Raw genomic sequence first — 17,417 nt, forward strand, 5'->3', positions numbered from 1 at the left:
CTATTGGTTGCCAACATGAGTCCACATATGCTCAACCAAATCATTTTGCAGTTGCACGTGAGTTTCCCAATCACGCATGTCTTCATGAAACTGAGTGAACTGCTCAAATGTTGCCGCTACTCCATGCTCAGGCACAACATTCTCACCCTGAAACTGAAAGCCTTGATCATACAGACGTTCCGGACGCTCGTCTTCTACTATCATAGTGTGCATGATCACATAAGCAGTCATCACCTCCCATAATTTCTGCGTGCTCCAAGTATTACCAGGATACCGAACAATGCCCCATCGAGATTGCAAAACATCAAAGGCACGCTCGACATCCTTTCTAGCACTCTCTTGCTCTTGGACAAATCTTTTCCTTTTCTCTCCGACAGGGTTGGATATTGTCTTGACAATAGTGATCCACTGAGGATAGATACCGTCACCCAAATAGTACCCTTTATCGTAGTTGTGGCCGTTGACAGTAAAGTTCACCGGTGGGTTGTTGCCTTCGGCAAGCCTAGCAAACACCGGCGAGCGCTGAAGCACGTTGATATCATTGTGTGATCCAGCCATGCCAAAGAAAGAGTGCCAGATCCAGAGATCTTGAGACGCCACGGCCTCTAGTATGACAGTGCAAGCCCTGACATATCCCTTATACTATCCTTGTCAAGCAGAAGGGCAGTGCTTCCACTCCCAGTGCATGCAGTCTATGCTGTCAAGCATCCACGGGAAGCCCCTGCTAGCATTCATCGCCAACAAACGGGTTATATCTTCAGTTGTCAGCTCTCAAGTACTCAGGGCCAAACACAGCAATCACAGCCTTGCAGAACTTATACAGGGACTCTAGGCATGTAGACTCGCTCATATGGACGTACTCGTCAATGAGATCACCGGGCACTCCGTATGCAAGCATTCGGATGGCGGCAGTGCATTTCTGATAAGAGGAGAAACCAATCTTGCCGACGGCATCCTCTTTGCACTCGAAGTAGTCATCATAGCCGACCACTCCCTCTCTAATACGGTTGAAAACATGCCTACTCATACGGAACCGGCGGCGGAATTTGTGATGTTTGAACAACGGGTTTGTTGTATCAAAGTAGTCCTTCCAGAGAAGAAAATGCCTGCTCTCTCGGTTACGATTCAACGCCGGAAGGTGGCCCAGAATGGAGCCACGGAACAACGGCCGTTGGTTGTTGAGGTGGTGATGAACCAACACGGCAACCAATATCTCCTCCTCCTCGTCGGACGACGAATCGTCGGAGTCGCAAAGGAAATTGTGGAAAAAGAACTCGTCGGCGGAGTCCATTTTCGTACCTTGGCAAACTGTCGAACAACTTGTGGGCGTCGAAGAAGGAGACGACCGACGAGGGGAGACGCGGCGCCCACAGACTAGTTAGCTGCCCTGCCGGCGTCCGACGAGTGTGACGGCGTCCGACGAGCGTGCCGGTCGGATGTGGCGGGGGCGGCGAGGCGTCTTCTTGGTCGCGGGCGGCTGTGCGGTGGGGGAAGCAGCAGCAGGAACCAGTTTGCTCCCCGACGGCAAAACGGCGGCGGCGGGCGACTGGGGGCAGGGCGGCGTGCTGGGCGGATATGGAGGCGGCGGTAGCTGGAAGAGTCGCTGGCAAAAATGGGCGGCGGCGTCGATGACGAAGGAGGCGGGGCGAGGGTTGCTTGTTGGCCGGGGGGTGAGAGGGGAGGCCAATGTGCCACAGACCAGCGGGCCCAGGGACAGGAGTAGGCGAGCGCGCGCACGTCCGTCGCGTGTCCGCACTAACGCAAATCAGGCTAAAAAATGGGCCGGGAATGGGTCGCCCGCGGACGTAAAACGGACGCACGTCTGCTGGGTCGGCGCGTTGGGTCGCCTTTACTATCCGACCGACCCAAACGAACGGCCGCGGACGAAATGGGTTGCCCCATTAGAGTTTCTCTAAGGGTATGTATGTCAGTGTTACTTTTAATTTCTTTTGAGAAACAAACATGTACGCACACCATATCCATATAAACACCTTCGAGAAACTGTCGCAGATCTTTTAATATTGACGAAGTCACCTTGTACACCTTATATTTAAGGGGCACACTATATTTTTGAAAGAGTAGTGATGGAAAGCGTGCAATAAATCCAGGAAAATACGATCACCTACGCAAGTCTAGGACTTGAATTCGTATGGGCAGGTTCAATTACAAGGAAGTTGGTGTTTTGTGTGAAACGTTTCAGAAAGTTAATAAAGTTTGTCATTCTTGTGGTAGGCTAGTTTTAGGAGGTTTAGAGAAGCAAAATTTTACGAGAGTTTTCCCAAAGGCAACCTAACTCTCTCAAATATACTTAACCGACATCACTTCTTAGAATAATTTTCCGCTTGTCCCTGTCCCGTCTGAGGCGCCATCTCTCCTCGCCACCCCCGCCAAACCTTGTCGTCAGCACCACTGTTGCCTTGTATGCCAGGCGGAATGAAACCGGAAGCCGACTTCACGACCCCATTGGCTCAACGTCCTCGGAAACAACACTTCCACCGCTGTGCGTGCCAAGGAAGAGGTTGGGGACAAACAAACTTACTCCAGACCGTCGCGCCAGCATCAAAGGCCGGTGGCAAGGCCCCAACGGCTGCGACGATGCACTGGCGCCCTCCCACTGCTCCGATCGATGGCAAGCGAGCGAGGTAGCTGATGGAGGCGATCACCGAGGCAGCATGAAGAAGAAGGTTGCGCCGACGCCCACACCACCTTCTTCTCATTCGGAGGATCGTAGCCCCACTCCGGCCACCCCTACACCTCCTCCGACAATTGGCCGCCGCACCCGCACTCCAGTGCTCGATGAAATGCCATAGGTAAATAAATTCCTTTTCTTTTTCGGCCGAAACATTGATGATGGTTTGCAGCCGTGGGGTTTGAGCTTGTTGTTGTTCATTGTAGTGTGGAGGGAGGGGGTGCAAGTTTCATGTCTCAATTGCATTCATCACATCCAAGGCCTCGACGATCTCAGTCATGATAGTGCTAGGTATGCTCAAGGAGAACAATAATACTTATGTGGAGGAGGTCGAAGATCCCATGGATACTCAAACAATAATTTTAAATGTGCTCCCTCTGTTCCAAAATAGATGACTCAACTTTGTACTAACTTTAGTACAAAGTTAGTATAAAATTAGGTCATCTGTTTTGGAACGGAGGGAGTATGTGATACAAGGGTTCAACTAGGTCCAAACACCGTTTAACTCATCGGCTAGAGATGCCCCAAGGGTTTTGCAATTATCTACGTGTGGTCAACCAGCACATTATTTCTTGCTTACATGCAATTTGCAGATGGAAAGGATGAAACTACAAAATATATCAAAGATGCAGGTTTTATTTTAATTTCAAAGGAGAAAATTTATTTGATTTGCAGATTACCTTATAGCAGGATTACAAAGGTATTCATGCAGAAAAAAAATGGAATAACAGATTGAAGATTGATGATACTCAACTAGGCAAGGCACATCACACACAGTAAAGTACTCCATCCGTTCCTAAATATAAGTCTTTTTAGAGATTCCACTATGGACTAGATACGGAGCAAAACGAGTGAATCTATATGTCTATATACGTGTAGTTTGTACTGGAATCTCTAAAAAGACCTATATTTAGGAACAGAGGAAGTAAAACATTTCGTTCCAATGTTTCTTCACATCAGAAATAGTTGCCTTCCAGGCTCTGTTGATAAGTGTACAAATGATAATTATCAATACACCAATAAATGACAAGATACACCACACAATACAAGCTAAAAAAAAGCAATTGAATCATCTACAATCCTTTAATAAGAAATAATCCTGGTGATTCAGGCGGCTGTTCATGTGATTTATGCCTGTAACTTCATATGAGAATCAATGACGATAATTTTCTCTTGTTAAGAATGATGAATTCACTGTGATATGAGAACCAGCTTTGGAATCTGTCTGTCAACTGTCATGTTTAGATCTAATGTACTCTCCTTGGACGCTCTTATCCAATGAATATCTGGTCTGTACTTTCTGAAAAACTGCAGAGCCAGCCTCCAATTTCAGGAATCTTTTCCCTGGCTCTGAGAAGAATCCACCTGCCCCCATAGAGTCTCTGCGTAGATCTTTTCCTCTTCTTTCTCTTCAGGACAACAGTCAGATAGCTCAACCACATGCTCATCATCTTCATCTGGTATATCCTCGTCAGTCTCTTCCGACAAGTCGCTCTGCGGAATACAAGCTTCGGCCATGGCTTGTCGTATAGCCAGCGGTGTCGCGGGCCTATCACTGTACTTGTATTGTGGTGCAGGGATGACAAATGGAAGGGATATGCCATCAATCCCATGCCTCCTTCCATTGCCCTCCTTTGACATGCCTGGCGGCGGGGCAATGAGAATGATGCCCAGCTCATAGTTGCAAATGTGCAGCCTTGACCCAGAAGGAGCTCCTCTGGTGGCATCAGTAGGATTCGCTTTGGACGGAGGGCGCAACGGTTGTCCCCAGGCAGCTGGGCTGAAATTGTGAGATCCACAGTAAGTCCAGCCAAATGAATAGCCACCTAACCGAGACCGGAATCGCCTCTGAGCAACCTGGTATAGAGTATGATGTCAATATTGTAACTGGGGTTCATTAGTTAGCAACATCCATATTGGGGATGATGATTAAAGTTAGCCTCTAGTTCTGCTAAGCTGACCACTCCGTTGACCTGTTGAGGGTGAGAGAATTTTTTTCATCATTGTGAATTCCTTTCCCTCGTTATCCATTAAATCGCATTGTTATATACTCCCTCCGTCCCATAATATAAGAGCATTTTTTACACTACACTAGTGTCAAAAACGCTCTTATATTATGGGACGGAGGGAGTAATAATTTTCCTTGAATCATCATCCTCCCTAATATAGATGTCGCCTAAGACCTACATATGCTATCCACCTCAGCATTAACAAGAGAAGGCAATGAATATTTACCCTATGATATTGAGCATACCTTAACATGCATAGGATGCCCTATCCTATCATGTGGATGTGGGATTGCATCATGAAATATGCCGGTAGATCTCAATCTTTGCCACGTTTTCTGTAAAAATGGAGTATATGAGATGGGTAGAAGTAGAACCATAAAATATAACTTATGCCTTCTTTCTTCAACCACCAGACTACAATATTCTGGACAGGATATTATAATGGAAGAAAAACTATTCCCACCGCAATGTATCTGCTATACAAGGAACACCTCTAAGTCACTAATATCCTTATCACTTGCTTCTCTAACTAGAGAGATGTGTGTCGCCTATTTCATTGTGCACAGCTACATAATTCATTGAACTAAAGCATCCCAGATTAATAAGGAACTTCATCCTGAAGGAAGTAGCTAGGCCATGGGAACTTCAAATATGATGTGAATGTGTCATGAGCTCTTTAACCGATAAAATAAGCACATAATCAAGATTTTGGAAAGAGAAATCAACCTCAGGTAGAGAAAGCAAATATCTGGACAACTGAATTCCACAAGCCGCGCTTTTCACCCTCTCAATTGTTGGAAATAACAAACTGATTGATGGCTTCTTTAGCTCATGGCCTGCTGTCCAGCCACCCCACTAGGAAGATTGGGGAACATGGGAAATGAATGTCCATGAATAATGAGTAAAAAGCCAGGAAGTTACTGAGATGGTGTAGTTCATGGGGCAATTAAATATTACCTCTGGATCAGATTCTTCGGAGTCAACATCGTGATTGGATCGTTTACCTGTCGCTGAAGCGAAGTGTGCAATGAACTGTGGATTAATAGAAGTCCCGATGGATGAAGCACCTATAATATAATTCGTAAATAAACGTGTTTAGTTAAAAAATCCCATATTAAGATGATTGGCTTCCAGTAACAAAAGAAAGATGGTTTTACTCACTGTACATAAAATCAGTCTCCAGTGTTTCAGGCCACTTAAAGTGTGATAATACCTGTTGCAGAACAATGCAGATCATAGTTTTAAGACAATGGGTTACTAAACATAGCAGGGGACAAGGGATTAACTTAGACAGTCACTAAGTAACTTAGGAAACTTTAAACACAAGCTGATAAAAAGAGGCATGAAATCCCCGTGAAAAAATACGAGAGGCAAGAAGAATAAACGCTGAATTTACTAGTCAGGCTATTTAAGAACTAACAGAATCATATTGCATAGAGTGCGCGCGCGGAACAGTGGGGACTGGGGAGAAATTGCACTATCGCATCTATCCTGTACTATTTGTAATTCTCACAGGATTCTTCACGGAGTAATTTATCATATATATTGGCAAGTCATATACAAACGATAATTCAACTTACGCCAATGATACTTGAACGAAATAAAATATGTAAGGTCGTATGAAACCGAAGAATGGAAGACTGTTCCCTTTAAATGGTGGCAAAAAATTAATGTGAGCTACGTCAATCACCTGATAGTGCTATGGAGCTACAAATTTCAAGTATCCCAGAGTAAGTATTACCACTAATTTAACAAAAAATATGGAATAGTAAATTATGCTATCAAACTTTAGTTTGGTTTATTACCTCTTCTAACCGCCAAAGCCCAGGGCTTCTTTTCAAGCACGCTACAAGTGAGCACAATGAAGGGAGATGTTCATCCTGAATCAGCCCTGAAATTTGAGAAAACTCTGGACCCTGAATTTCATAGAAAGAGTTTAAGATCAGCATGGGTTTCTCAAAACTACTGCAAAGATATCAAAAGGCATCTTGAGATCTTCCTACAATACCTTTGATACATACATAAGCAACTGCACTTTTGTGTTAGTTGCTCCAAATGCAGCTTCCAGGGCTTCTCTAGGGTAGATAAATCCAGAAAATTTGAAGAAGCCCGTGTCACTAAGGGGAGATACCCATTTCGCAACCTCTCTAGGCAAGAAACCAAGTTGGACAGAATCTGCTTCGGGGCATTGGACATGGTTATTGATTAAAATAACAGAAAGGGAAGCAAATATGTTGATTTGCACATGAATCATGAAACACAAAGCACATCAGGATGCGAGTTAACGTGCAGTAAAAGTTACACATTTTGAGGTTTGCATGTACCTTCCTCACAAAATTTATCCAGATCAGCAACAAGGACACTCACAGCATTAGCATCTGCAGGTATATTTGTATTTCTTTTCAAGATCACTTCTGTAGTTCCATGCATGTTTTCACGGCATTTTCCAAGAAATACAGACAAGGCTTTCAGTTGTGAACCGGCATCAGATGGTAAGTGAAACCGATGGGATAAACCAACTACAGATGTTTGCACAGAACCAAGGAATATTCTATATGAAGATTTTGTATGTATAATCTGTTTTTCCTGCATAAATAATCGATAGTGTCTGGTCAGGGAATAGGTCAAAACTATTTTAATGAAGAACTAGAAGTTAGGACAAGTGTTTGTACTTGAGAATGTACGCAAATAATAGATAGCATGTTGTTTGGTTGAATATAGTTTATATGTTTAGTTATTCTTCCTAAGGGCTTCACTAAACAAGAAAATATACATCACATATTATATCAGTAATAAGAGTAGACTTACTGAAAGGCAATAATTGGACTCCAAATAACAAGGACTTGGCATATACAACCCTGGTACTGAAGCAACAAGGTACCCACCAGCTCCTTCAAAATCATACTTCGCTATCTCATTTATCCAATATGCTTGGCTAGGGACTTCATTGATAAGGGATCCTATGAATGAAACTAACTGAGCAGCGAAATCAGATTTTGGTCCCTCGAATGCACTAAAAAGATCTGAATAATCGGGGGATGTCCTACGGGGAAAGTCTTGCCACCACACTGTGTTTGTTATGAGATGCCACTGCACAAAGTATAGTTTGCTTTCAGTAAGAGCATAGCAACAGAAATCACCAGGAAAAAAATAAAGAATTCAAGACAAGACATTATGGCATGAATTGTAACACTGACCTGTCTAGGTACCAAGTTAGCTGAAGAAATAATAACACGCATGCTGTCCTCTCTCTGTAACACTATGAGCTTTGGATGGTGGCATGCAACTCCTTGATTCTTCCTATCCTTTCCAAATGCTATCACTTCTGGAAATCGGGGGTATCTTAAAGGCAAAATACACATCAACAAATCAGTATTAATCCTCCAGGAAAGTTATGCTTAACTTGTTTTGGTCTACCATAAAGCTCAGCAAATACTGCAAACTAAGATGCTGTGTCTGACTTGCCTACACCCTATGGATTCAAAATATGAAAGCATGAGATATTAGCTTGCAAGGATTTTTTGGGTAGCCACTTACACTAGAAGTAAATTAGGATGGTTTTCGAAAGGGACTGCAGTTCTATTTTCACTGTTCGCACTCCAGCATCTGTCCTTGTTGTGGCATGCTATTGTTACTGGCAGGTACTGGGGAATCTTACAGTAGTCCAGGAACCTGAGAGACGTACATCAATTACGACTTCCATGGGGAATTTAATCATGGATCTCAACATGACAAAGGGGGAAATTCAACAGTGGAGAGAGCACGCACCAGGAAATGTCAGAGGTAAACGTTGCAATAAACACTCGCAACAAGCTGCCAATAGGGTGGAGAAGCTGTGGTAGGGTCACTCCACTGTGTTGCTCCGCTCGCATTTCAGGTCTTACGCCAGTGAGGCGGTTCAGGAAGAATATGCTCCCGTCTGAGTAGCAACCCTCCGTGTGATGTTGCTCTACATTCCCATTACTGCACCCTTTGAGCTCTACATTGCTGCATCGTTTGCTTCTTTGAGGCACCTGAACAGTATCTTCGTTTGTAACATCAGGTTGGTGTCCCGGTCTGTTTTGATCAGAATTGCATTCTTGTTGCCGCAAATTCTCCTGAGGAAAAGAGTTAATTGGATTGCCCTGACACAATAAATCACCCTCTCCTCTCGCTTTTTTCACTCCGGCATGTGCACGGTGTGGATCCCTCAAGAAAGAAATAGGGTCCTGGCTCTCTGAGATCGCTCTTAGCCGCTTCCGGAGCGACTCTGCCCTCAGCACAAGAACCTCCTCGCAGGACCCCGCTACCTCGTCACCCCTTTCGCAAGCGACAAATTTCTCCGCCACAAATCCGTACCTGGAGCCGAGGAGGAGCAGCGAGACCTCGTCGCCCACGGCCAGATTGACCGGGCCGCCGCCGTCGTCGAGGGGCAGCCCATTGACGCGCACGGCGTCGGGACTGGAAAAGCAGTGGGTGAGGCGGAGGACGCAGCCGGCAGTGCTGAGCAGAAGATCGCGGCGGCGGCAGCGCCTGCGGCGACGCGCAGGGGACGCGATGAGGCGGAGGCGGTAGCCCCGGCGGCGGGAAAAGGAGAGAGAATAGAGGCGGTCGGAGCGGAGCAGGAAGAGCGACGCGGCGGGGCCGAGGAGGCGGAGATGGAAGTAGCCCAGGCCGCCAGAAGTAGATGGGTCGCCGTGGTGGTTGCTTGGTGGCGGCTCCACCGCCATGAGGTGGGAGGAACGGAACTGGAAGGGGTGAAGAGCCGGCGGCGGGAAGGTGAGCCAGGGATTTATATTTTGTACCTGTTCCCGCCATTTATTTTGCACGAGTATGTATACATGAGATTTTTGTTCCGAAATACTCATAAGATGATTATTACAGAACATGCCCTCTCTCCAACACCTAGCGAAGAGAGGGAAAACGGACTTAATTGTAATGAAGATTAAAAACTGCATTACAGTAACTAAGGGAGTCGTGTGCGAGAATGCCAGGCGACTCCTTGGCTGGGAAGGAATCCCTCCTTCCGCTGGAAGATTGCCAACAGGTTAAGTCAACATTGCCACGATGCAAACAGGCAAAATGCTGTGAGAGCAGACGACCTTTGAAAATTGCCTCAACCTGCCCAGATACACTTTCCACGAATACATAACATGGGGGAAACTAAAACATGAAACTTCTTTTCTACTCCCTCGGTCCCACAATATAAGACGTTTTTGTAAGCTATGTTAGCTTACAAAAACGAACATAGCTTACAAAAACGTCTTATATTGTAGGGCGGAGGGAGTACTATATAATCAAGCAGCTGTGTGTAGTTGTCACATTATAAATGTACATTCTGCATTTCATACATAAAGAGATAGGATGATGCCCTCTATTATTGGCTAGCCAAATGAATGCAGTGACATGGTGCACTCATAACAATTTATTCTATTTTCGAAGTTTAGCACTTGAATAAAGTAAGGTGGCCGTCAGGTTTGTCCCAGAACTCGAACCTAGGCAGGCAGGAGAAGCGCGGCATTAGCGCCTCTTCAGGAATACCCGGTTCCACTCACACATATCGTTATTCATAATAGATAGGTGTAGGTATGCTGCGGTAATCTGGTGTGGTGTACTTCAGTTACCAGGCTAATCTTCTCTTCAGCAGAAATATGGCACGCTGATGCGGCTTGTCGCTGCCTACATGTGCCACACGGCATATCTGTCTCCACATGCCGCCAGCTTCCACTCTGGGTCGCTTGGGCACCAGGGGCCCTCTCCGATCTTCATGCACAACTTATCATCGATTACTGCCGAGTACAGATTTGAGCTTGCCTCCAAAATTTTGACAGCTGAACGACTATGTATGTCTTGGGATTTCCTAATCTCCATCTGGGTACAAAAAATAATATTCAAAGTTTAGGGCAAACAGCTGTCATGGATGTATGCTAGAATAGATTGGTATGAACAGAATACCAGTTTTGCTATTTCATCGTGGAAAGAATCTCCCCAATCAAAGAAATGGTCGTAGAACACTGTGGGGATTCCAGGGTGCGTGAGTATATAAGCATATCCCTGAAAGACAATTAGTTTGTGCATGTGTTTAGTAAATGACTAACAGTTATATCTCCGAAGAGAACAGCTCACTTGTTCTAAAGCAAATGATGCGGAAGCGGCTGTTAATACACAATTCACTTCTATACTAGTTCCAGCTGCAGCAGCATGGTCAGTGGTCACATCTTGAAACAGACTAACAGTATATCTAGATCAAGTCAGATACAATATGGGTGAAATCTTTGTCTATTCAAATACAGTATAAACATGTGATCCTTATTGACGATACCTGTCTTGAAATTCTTAATGTGACGAACGACTTTTTGATGCCTACGATCATTATTTAACTGCGTCAGGGTTTTATAAAATCATCATCGTTGTATAAATTGATTGCGTAGAACATGCAATTCACTTCTAACTAAAACCAGTCTATGGATAAGTAATGCAAACAACTGATGCCATACCTCCATGACATGGTCAGATGGAAATGGCCAATGGCCCTGAAATAATATAACTTCCAATTAGATGTGCTTAATAGAACCCAATGAACAATTCCAAGCAAATATTAACTTGGAAAAGTTAGCCTTGAGCAAAGAAGGGGGGAAACATGGACCTGAGTTGACCCTGTGTCATGATTTTCAATAAATGTAACTGATCTTGAAGGCCACCACCCCATCACACCAGGCGGCTTTTCTTCAGGGTCGCGCAAACGCCACAACTCTCCTTTCACAGCCTCCTGCTCCAGCAACACCAAACTGCTCAAACAAATCACCAAAGATACTTACTTGCTCCGTAGAACCATGATCATTTCTAACCTGAAGAATACCCTTCGTTGTGAAATCAAACGCAGCGCAAAGTCCTCCAGTGCTATCTATCCAATTGATAATTCTCTGCCTGTGTTTATCTGAAAAAAATGAAAGATGTTGCTTGTATGTCTTTATTTGGTTTCATCAATACGACAAATGCGTGGAGACAATCTGATATAGTTACAGAACTGCCTTGCATTCGTAGTAGTAAATTAAACCTTCCATGTCAAGAACGGTTCAGAGAGATGGGCAGACAAATGAAGAGGAAACCAGGACAGTGGTAACAATCTAACATTGATAAATTTCGATAACATGGGCATAATATGTATATTACCATAATATTCATGGTAGTCAGTCAAGGGATTGGTTAAGAGCGCTTTGGCCAGAAATTACATCATTGTGGCATAGTAATCAGTACAGATGCCATTATGTATCTCTTACCCTGATTGTAGCTCAGACGGTTGTCAGGGGGGGCATATTCACAGCTGTCCCAGTATTCCCCCACTGCAAAAAGAGGCTTTGATTCCTCAATGTATTCTTTCACAAACTTCGAAGCATAACTGCACTAAACAGAAAATGTGGCCAATCAGCACATTAACAATGCAAAAATATGGCAACAGTAGTTAATTTGTTTGTTTAATAATAGTATGTTTCTAGCCAATTGACTATTTACCCTTTTGTGAAATCAAAGCGGAAATCTTGAAAACCAATGGTTTCCCGAAGCCAGATCAGCCATTCAATAATATCCTTCCTTACAAATGGCTGGGTATGATCTATGTTGGGAACCCCATCAAAGTTATCGCCAGTACTTTTGTTCCCCTGATAAACAAGTTGCACCAAAGTTGAGTAATGCTTAATAATAGTGCTTAGCAATCAAGATATGGTGATAAGAAAAAGGCTGCACAAAATAGGAATATCTTGTACAAACCAAGTCATACTTATGCATCACTATAAGAAGTAAAACTCCAGGTCGCTAGTACCCTGGTCATTGTTTTATACGGGGGTTTCTTTTTGTTCTTTGTTTTCTTTATTCTTAGTCTTTGTAAAATGGCTACCTTCCCACCAGAACAAGATGTAACCGCATGTTCGTCCCATGATATTGGGATACCATCATAACGATTATACATCCCATTTGATCCTTTAGTAGTCCCAACTCGATGGTTAATAACTACATCAGCCATAGCCCTTATATTGTGGTCATTCATGTTCTGAATCAACGAATTTAGCTGCTGAAGAGAACCATAACAAGAGTCAAGGCTGTACAGGTTCTGTGGCAGATAGCCTGTGGAGAAACGCATCAGTCAGACTTTCTGCAACTATTCTTTTGATAAGAAAGAGTAATGGTGAACTCATGACTAGCTTACCTTCTGGAGATAACGATTGTGTCGGTGGAGGCAACCATACTGATGTAAACCCAGATTTAGCAATGTCGGCAACTCTGCCCTCTAAATTACTCCACCAATTGTGTTTATGGGATTCCCAGTTAAAAGCCTGACACACAATTGATATCAAGAGATATGTGAGAGAACTCGTACTTGTTCATTAAATGAGCTTTTCTGTATTCATGAAAGGCACTAGTCCTGTTGCCATTGTCATACGGGAAATATTCATAGCTTATCTTAAATTGGTGAGTGGGCCATGTCAAGCTAAATGCAAATTACGATGATGCACAAATGCACGCTCACCAAGACATGGGCAACCTTAAGACCACAAGACCAACTACTATAAGCAATAGCTTCTTTCCTATTTGTACTTTGCACAAGGAGCAAAATAACTCAAACTGAACAGAAACTAGATGCTAGATTACCCTGATACGTCATTGAGTTTCCACACCGATGCCGGTCAGATACATCCGAATAATTATCGGTAAAAAATGAAATTATATCTGGTTTATAGTAATTGAAAGAAAAAAAGTATGTGCTAGCAGATTACAGAACATGCTTATTGGCTGTGTTTTCACAGCAAGTGAGCACATATCCTGATGTCTATCGATTGGAATGAACAGTCTCTAAGTCCAGTAGCATTTCTAAGATCCATGTCTCTAGATTTGATACACAGCATGACACTATTGAATTCATGCTCCAGCCAACTCATCCGTAAGTCCGAACTGATGGAGAGAGGCGGGCAATATATTTCAACAAACACAAAATACATGCTTAGACATATTCTCACCTGCAATAGGATTTCCCTCCCGTTCTTAATGATCCCGCCTGGCAAAGAAAATGCAACAAAGCAACCGCATACCAATCAGGTGCTCAACCAAATAACCAAAACAACATGCTGCAAGAAGATGTAAGTTTACATCGTGATTACCATTGCGAGCTGCCTGTTCTTGGATGACACCATCGGAAACCTGCACAATTTCGCCATTTCAGGGGCATCGGAACAGGCTCAGTCGTCAGACAAGACGAGCACCCAGCCTTAATAAAATGTTAAAGCATAACAGTGGCGCACTCACCATCTGGCCCATTAGAAGTCCCAGCCTCACAGCAGTGAAGGGCTCTACGATGCCGTCACAATATCATAAACGTAGCGGAGCTCGGCAGGGGGGCGGATCTAACGTAGGGTTTGGGGGTTCTGTTGAACTGTTGAACCCCCAAAATTACTGGAAACCCAACTGCAGTTAGAACTCCACCATGACCATGCTGCAAACGAGACCGCGGCGAAAGGAATGCGTCGATATCAGTCCCGGAAAGAGATATGTGGATTGGACTGCTCACAGCAAATAAAAAAAAATGAACAATCCAAGCAGGTTAGGGGTTCGTCGCCAACAGAAGAAATCGACCAGACCAGGTGGATCTCCTCTCCTCGGCAGTTCGGTAGAGCGGGTTATGTGGATGGCGACGACTATGAGAGAGAAATCCTTCGAGTTGGCGTGCTTCGCCCGCTGGACGGAGGCCTGGAGGCTTGTTCGTGCGGAGGAGTGAGGTTGGGGGAAGAAGAGGAACAGCGCTCCGTCGCTCCCCAATGACGATTGGCGAGAGGTCAATCGGTACTTTTTCTAATTCTCAAAAAACAAAATCAGTATTTTTACAACAACAAAAAAACTCTGTATGGCTTCACAAAAAACGTGCATTAGAACTTTGGTAATTTTATTACAATTGATATGTACAAAATGTTAAGATATGTGACTGGAAACTGTATCACTTTCTCATGACAAAAAAACACATTTTTTTTCAAACATGTTTTTTTTTGCGGGGAGAAAGGATGTTTTATTCCACAATGAGAGGGTTACAATCACGAGACACCAATTCCTCACACCACGGAGGAATCGAATTCAACCATACCGCAATACAAGGTTTAGAGGAACAAACTTCCTAACTACCAAATGAGCTTTAATCTCAGCAGCTAGATGACCATAGGCCGACCTGGAAAGATTGTCGCTCGAGAGAATGGCCAGAGCATTTGAAGAGTCTGATTGAACAATCACTGGGCATTCCAAATGTTGAATGGCCAGTGCCATACCCTGCATAATAGCATGAATTTTCGCTTCCAGGGCATCATTACAGTGAAAAATGTATCTGTATGCCGCAAAAATTGTAGATCCGTTCTCCCTGCGAAGCACCATGCCAATCGAAGCGCGTCCATCCTGGCCTGAGAATAAACCGTCTACCGACAACGCAACCCAGCCCATAGGCGGAGGAGGCCAAGGCGTGGGGGATTCTGTATTTTTTACACACTTTGGCCGACTGTCCTCATACAACGGCATCTTCCCTTTGACGATTTCCTCCATGCTATAGTTCCTTACCAAATTCAGTGACTTATAATAACTGTCAAGATAATCCACAGTTACCTCTACTGGGGTCTCATTCCTCCCGTGTGTTATATCATTTCGGAGTTGCCAAATACGCCAGATCGTCATGATTACCAAGTCCCTGGTCTTGTCCAAACATTTTGAAAGTAGCTGCACTATCCAGTCCTTAACAAAGTCCACTAGTAGTGAGTCATCAGGCAAGGGCCAGATTGCACGTAAGCCCTCCCAAACACGTCGGGCGTGCATGCATGAAATCAATGCATGAAAACTGCTTTCAATCTCCGCTCCACAAATAGGACATGATATCTGTATATGAATACGACGATGCGCTCTGCCTAGATTAGTTGCCAATGCACCTGTCGCCGTCTTCCATGCCATAATACGCATCTTGAGTGGAACATTAGATTTAAATGATGAAATTGTATCAATATTTAAAATGACATATATAATTGCGAATTGAGGGAGATTTTGGTGCTATGATCCTTATGTTGCCTGGAAAACTTAGGACCTATGCGGCAATATTCTAAAATGATGATATGAAAAATGGCTGAAATGGTATGATTTCTTAAATCTCATACAAAACCATGTACGGATTTGCAGGCAATGCTTCACAAAAGTATAGATTCTTTTTAAGATAAATAAGATTCATCGTCCAAGGAGCCAAAGATTCCTTTTTAGTGGTAAATTAATTTCTTTGGTCCAAAAGCTCTCAACTCTCGTAATAAGAAGACAACAATGGGATAAACCTACCCACCTTCATTGGTTGAGTGAGGGGCATTTACCGTCCTTCAAAAATACATACTTCAACCCAGGCGCGACATTAAACATTTCTCATTGTTGCATAGTATAAGTAATTGTTAATGATTTTAACAGTTGCTCTTATGTATACATACATGCTTGGGCACGAAAGGTATGGGTGATTCTCGATCTAACTCCTCCGTTTCCTGGCCGCTAGCTCGCTCCCCCCCCCCCTCCCCCGCTGTCGGATGACGCCGCCGGGCAAAGCCCATATGGCTGACGATGGCAGCGGGGGTCCAGACGGTTCTATACTTAGTGGTGGCGGTGACATACGACAGCGGATTTGAAGTGATGTACATGCAACGGCAACAGCACATGGTGCAGCAGCCACGATCCACACCGACGACGAGGCATTGTAGCAGCAGGGCGGCGATCTAGGCGTGGTGATGACCTCTTGCCCTTTGTTCTGCAGTGTGCCAAGCCTCCATAGTGGAGTGTGTGGGCTGGACATGGAGTTGGTCGTCCGTCAGCAATTCCCGTGGATTCGACGACTTGGTACGAGCACGATGGCGGTTATGCGTGTGGCAGCCGGTTGCATCGCTCGCGCCATTGCATCCTATAAAATTGTTAAGCAGCGATGGCGCAAGCGCTAGATTTGTGTAACACCCCTATGTAATGACGCTACAGTAACCCTTGGGGTTAAGTTCATAATTTTGCTAAACAAGTTTCTGATCATTATTGTCTCATGTTTATTTCAATTTTCCCTTTGAATGCAAATTCAAATGCTAGGTGAAATTCTAAATTGTTCATCATGTGGCAAATAATCCTTTGTTAATATTGGTGGTGGTCCAACATTTTTTTTCAAAGTGTCTAAATGGCCTAAAATAGCTAAAACAAAAAGTTTAAAAAAGGAAAAGGAAAGAAGAAGGGGTGGGAGAGCCCTCGCCTCCCCTTGGGCCTCGACCCACCTCGGCCAGCCGGACAGCCTAGCTCCCCGCACCGCGCCTCCCTCCTGTTCCACCGACCTGGTGCGCGCCCCTAGCGCACCCCACCGCACCCGCTCGCCGGCGACGAGGAGGATAAGGCCTCCACGCCCCCGGCGCCTCGGGCCCTTCTCCCACTACCCCCCTCGTCTTCTCTGACTCTCCCTCTCCCTCCCAGATCCACTCCCCTCTCCCCTTTGCTCGCGCTCGCCCTTTTCTCCCTACTGCCCAAGCGTGCCCGCCGCCGTCGCTGCGTCGACCGCGCGGCCACCGTCATTGCCCCGCATCTCCGTCATGCCATAGGCGCCCGCCGTCCTCCTCCACGTCGACCGATGCCCGCCGTTGGAGCCGGATGGCACCACAGCGTCGGATCCACCCCGTCTTCCTCCTCGGGACGCTCGAGCTCACCGCCGTCGATTCGCTTCG

At 44.8% G+C, this 17,417-nt stretch overlaps 3 protein-coding genes across 5 annotated transcripts; all 3 read right to left on the bottom strand.

Moving 5' to 3' along the window:
• Positions 1 to 757: 757 nt before the first annotated feature.
• LOC147985556 (uncharacterized) lies at positions 758 to 1,291 on the bottom strand. The gene has a single exon (XM_087541639.1). It carries the CDS (start codon positions 1,289 to 1,291, stop codon positions 758 to 760), a length of 534 nt encoding a protein of 177 aa, XP_087397765.1.
• A 2,114-nt stretch (positions 1,292 to 3,405) lies between these two features.
• LOC125537965 (forkhead-associated domain-containing protein / FHA domain-containing protein) lies at positions 3,406 to 9,430 on the bottom strand. Its single transcript, XM_087544136.1, has 12 exons — positions 8,467 to 9,430; positions 8,236 to 8,370; positions 7,896 to 8,040; positions 7,507 to 7,788; positions 7,023 to 7,284; positions 6,707 to 6,873; positions 6,504 to 6,614; positions 5,860 to 5,911; positions 5,656 to 5,765; positions 5,425 to 5,553; positions 4,944 to 5,033; positions 3,406 to 4,546 (listed from the first exon to the last, which is right to left on the bottom strand). Exons 1-12 carry the CDS (start codon positions 9,405 to 9,407, stop codon positions 4,019 to 4,021), a joined length of 2,952 nt encoding a protein of 983 aa, XP_087400262.1. The 5' UTR covers positions 9,408 to 9,430; the 3' UTR covers positions 3,406 to 4,018.
• Positions 9,431 to 9,987: 557 nt separating this feature from the next.
• Positions 9,988 to 14,507, bottom strand: AMY2 (alpha-amylase-like 2). 3 transcript variants are annotated; one of them, XM_048701286.2, is made up of 13 exons: positions 14,307 to 14,507; positions 13,975 to 14,161; positions 13,830 to 13,869; positions 13,689 to 13,726; positions 12,881 to 13,007; positions 12,572 to 12,798; positions 12,190 to 12,335; positions 11,958 to 12,076; positions 11,526 to 11,614; positions 11,324 to 11,446; positions 11,175 to 11,210; positions 10,633 to 10,731; positions 9,988 to 10,548 (listed from the first exon to the last, which is right to left on the bottom strand). In XM_048701286.2, exons 2-13 carry the CDS (start codon positions 13,984 to 13,986, stop codon positions 10,357 to 10,359), a joined length of 1,248 nt encoding a protein of 415 aa, XP_048557243.1. In that variant the 5' UTR covers positions 13,987 to 14,161; positions 14,307 to 14,507; the 3' UTR covers positions 9,988 to 10,356. The 3 variants fall into 3 exon arrangements, with proteins under 3 accessions (XP_048557243.1, XP_087400263.1, XP_087400264.1); XM_087544137.1 differs by having other exon boundaries at positions 13,975 to 14,228; positions 14,307 to 14,500; XM_087544138.1 differs by having other exon boundaries at positions 14,302 to 14,500.
• Between the last annotated feature and the right edge of the window lie 2,910 nt (positions 14,508 to 17,417).

The sequence above is a fragment of the Triticum urartu genome, chromosome 2A (assembly GCF_056163025.1).
Source record: "Triticum urartu cultivar PI428250 chromosome 2A, HENAU_Tu73, whole genome shotgun sequence".
Lineage (NCBI taxonomy): Eukaryota > Viridiplantae > Streptophyta > Magnoliopsida > Poales > Poaceae > Triticum > Triticum urartu.

What these genes read in the sequence shown, in the direction of transcription:
- LOC147985556 (XM_087541639.1), bottom strand. Translation starts at nt 1,291, where the DNA reads ATGGACTCCGCCGACGAGTTCTTTTTCCACAATTTCCTTTGCGACTCC.
- LOC125537965 (XM_087544136.1), bottom strand. Translation starts at nt 9,407, where the DNA reads ATGGCGGTGGAGCCGCCACCAAGCAACCACCACGGCGACCCATCTACT. An exon ending in GGATAAATTTTGTGAGGAAG is followed by an intron (nt 6,874 to 7,022) that starts GTACATGCAAAC and finishes GCCCCGAAGCAG; the next exon opens with ATTCTGTCCAACTTGGTTTC. An exon ending in GGAGACTGATTTTATGTACA is followed by an intron (nt 5,766 to 5,859) that starts GTGAGTAAAACC and finishes ATTATATTATAG; the next exon opens with GTGCTTCATCCATCGGGACT.
- AMY2 (XM_048701286.2), bottom strand. An exon ending in CATCTTGTTCTGGTGGGAAG is followed by an intron (nt 12,336 to 12,571) that starts GTAGCCATTTTA and finishes CTTGTTTATCAG; the next exon opens with GGGAACAAAAGTACTGGCGA. An exon ending in CATCTGACCATGTCATGGAG is followed by an intron (nt 10,732 to 11,174) that starts GTATGGCATCAG and finishes ATTGTCTTTCAG; the next exon opens with GGATATGCTTATATACTCAC.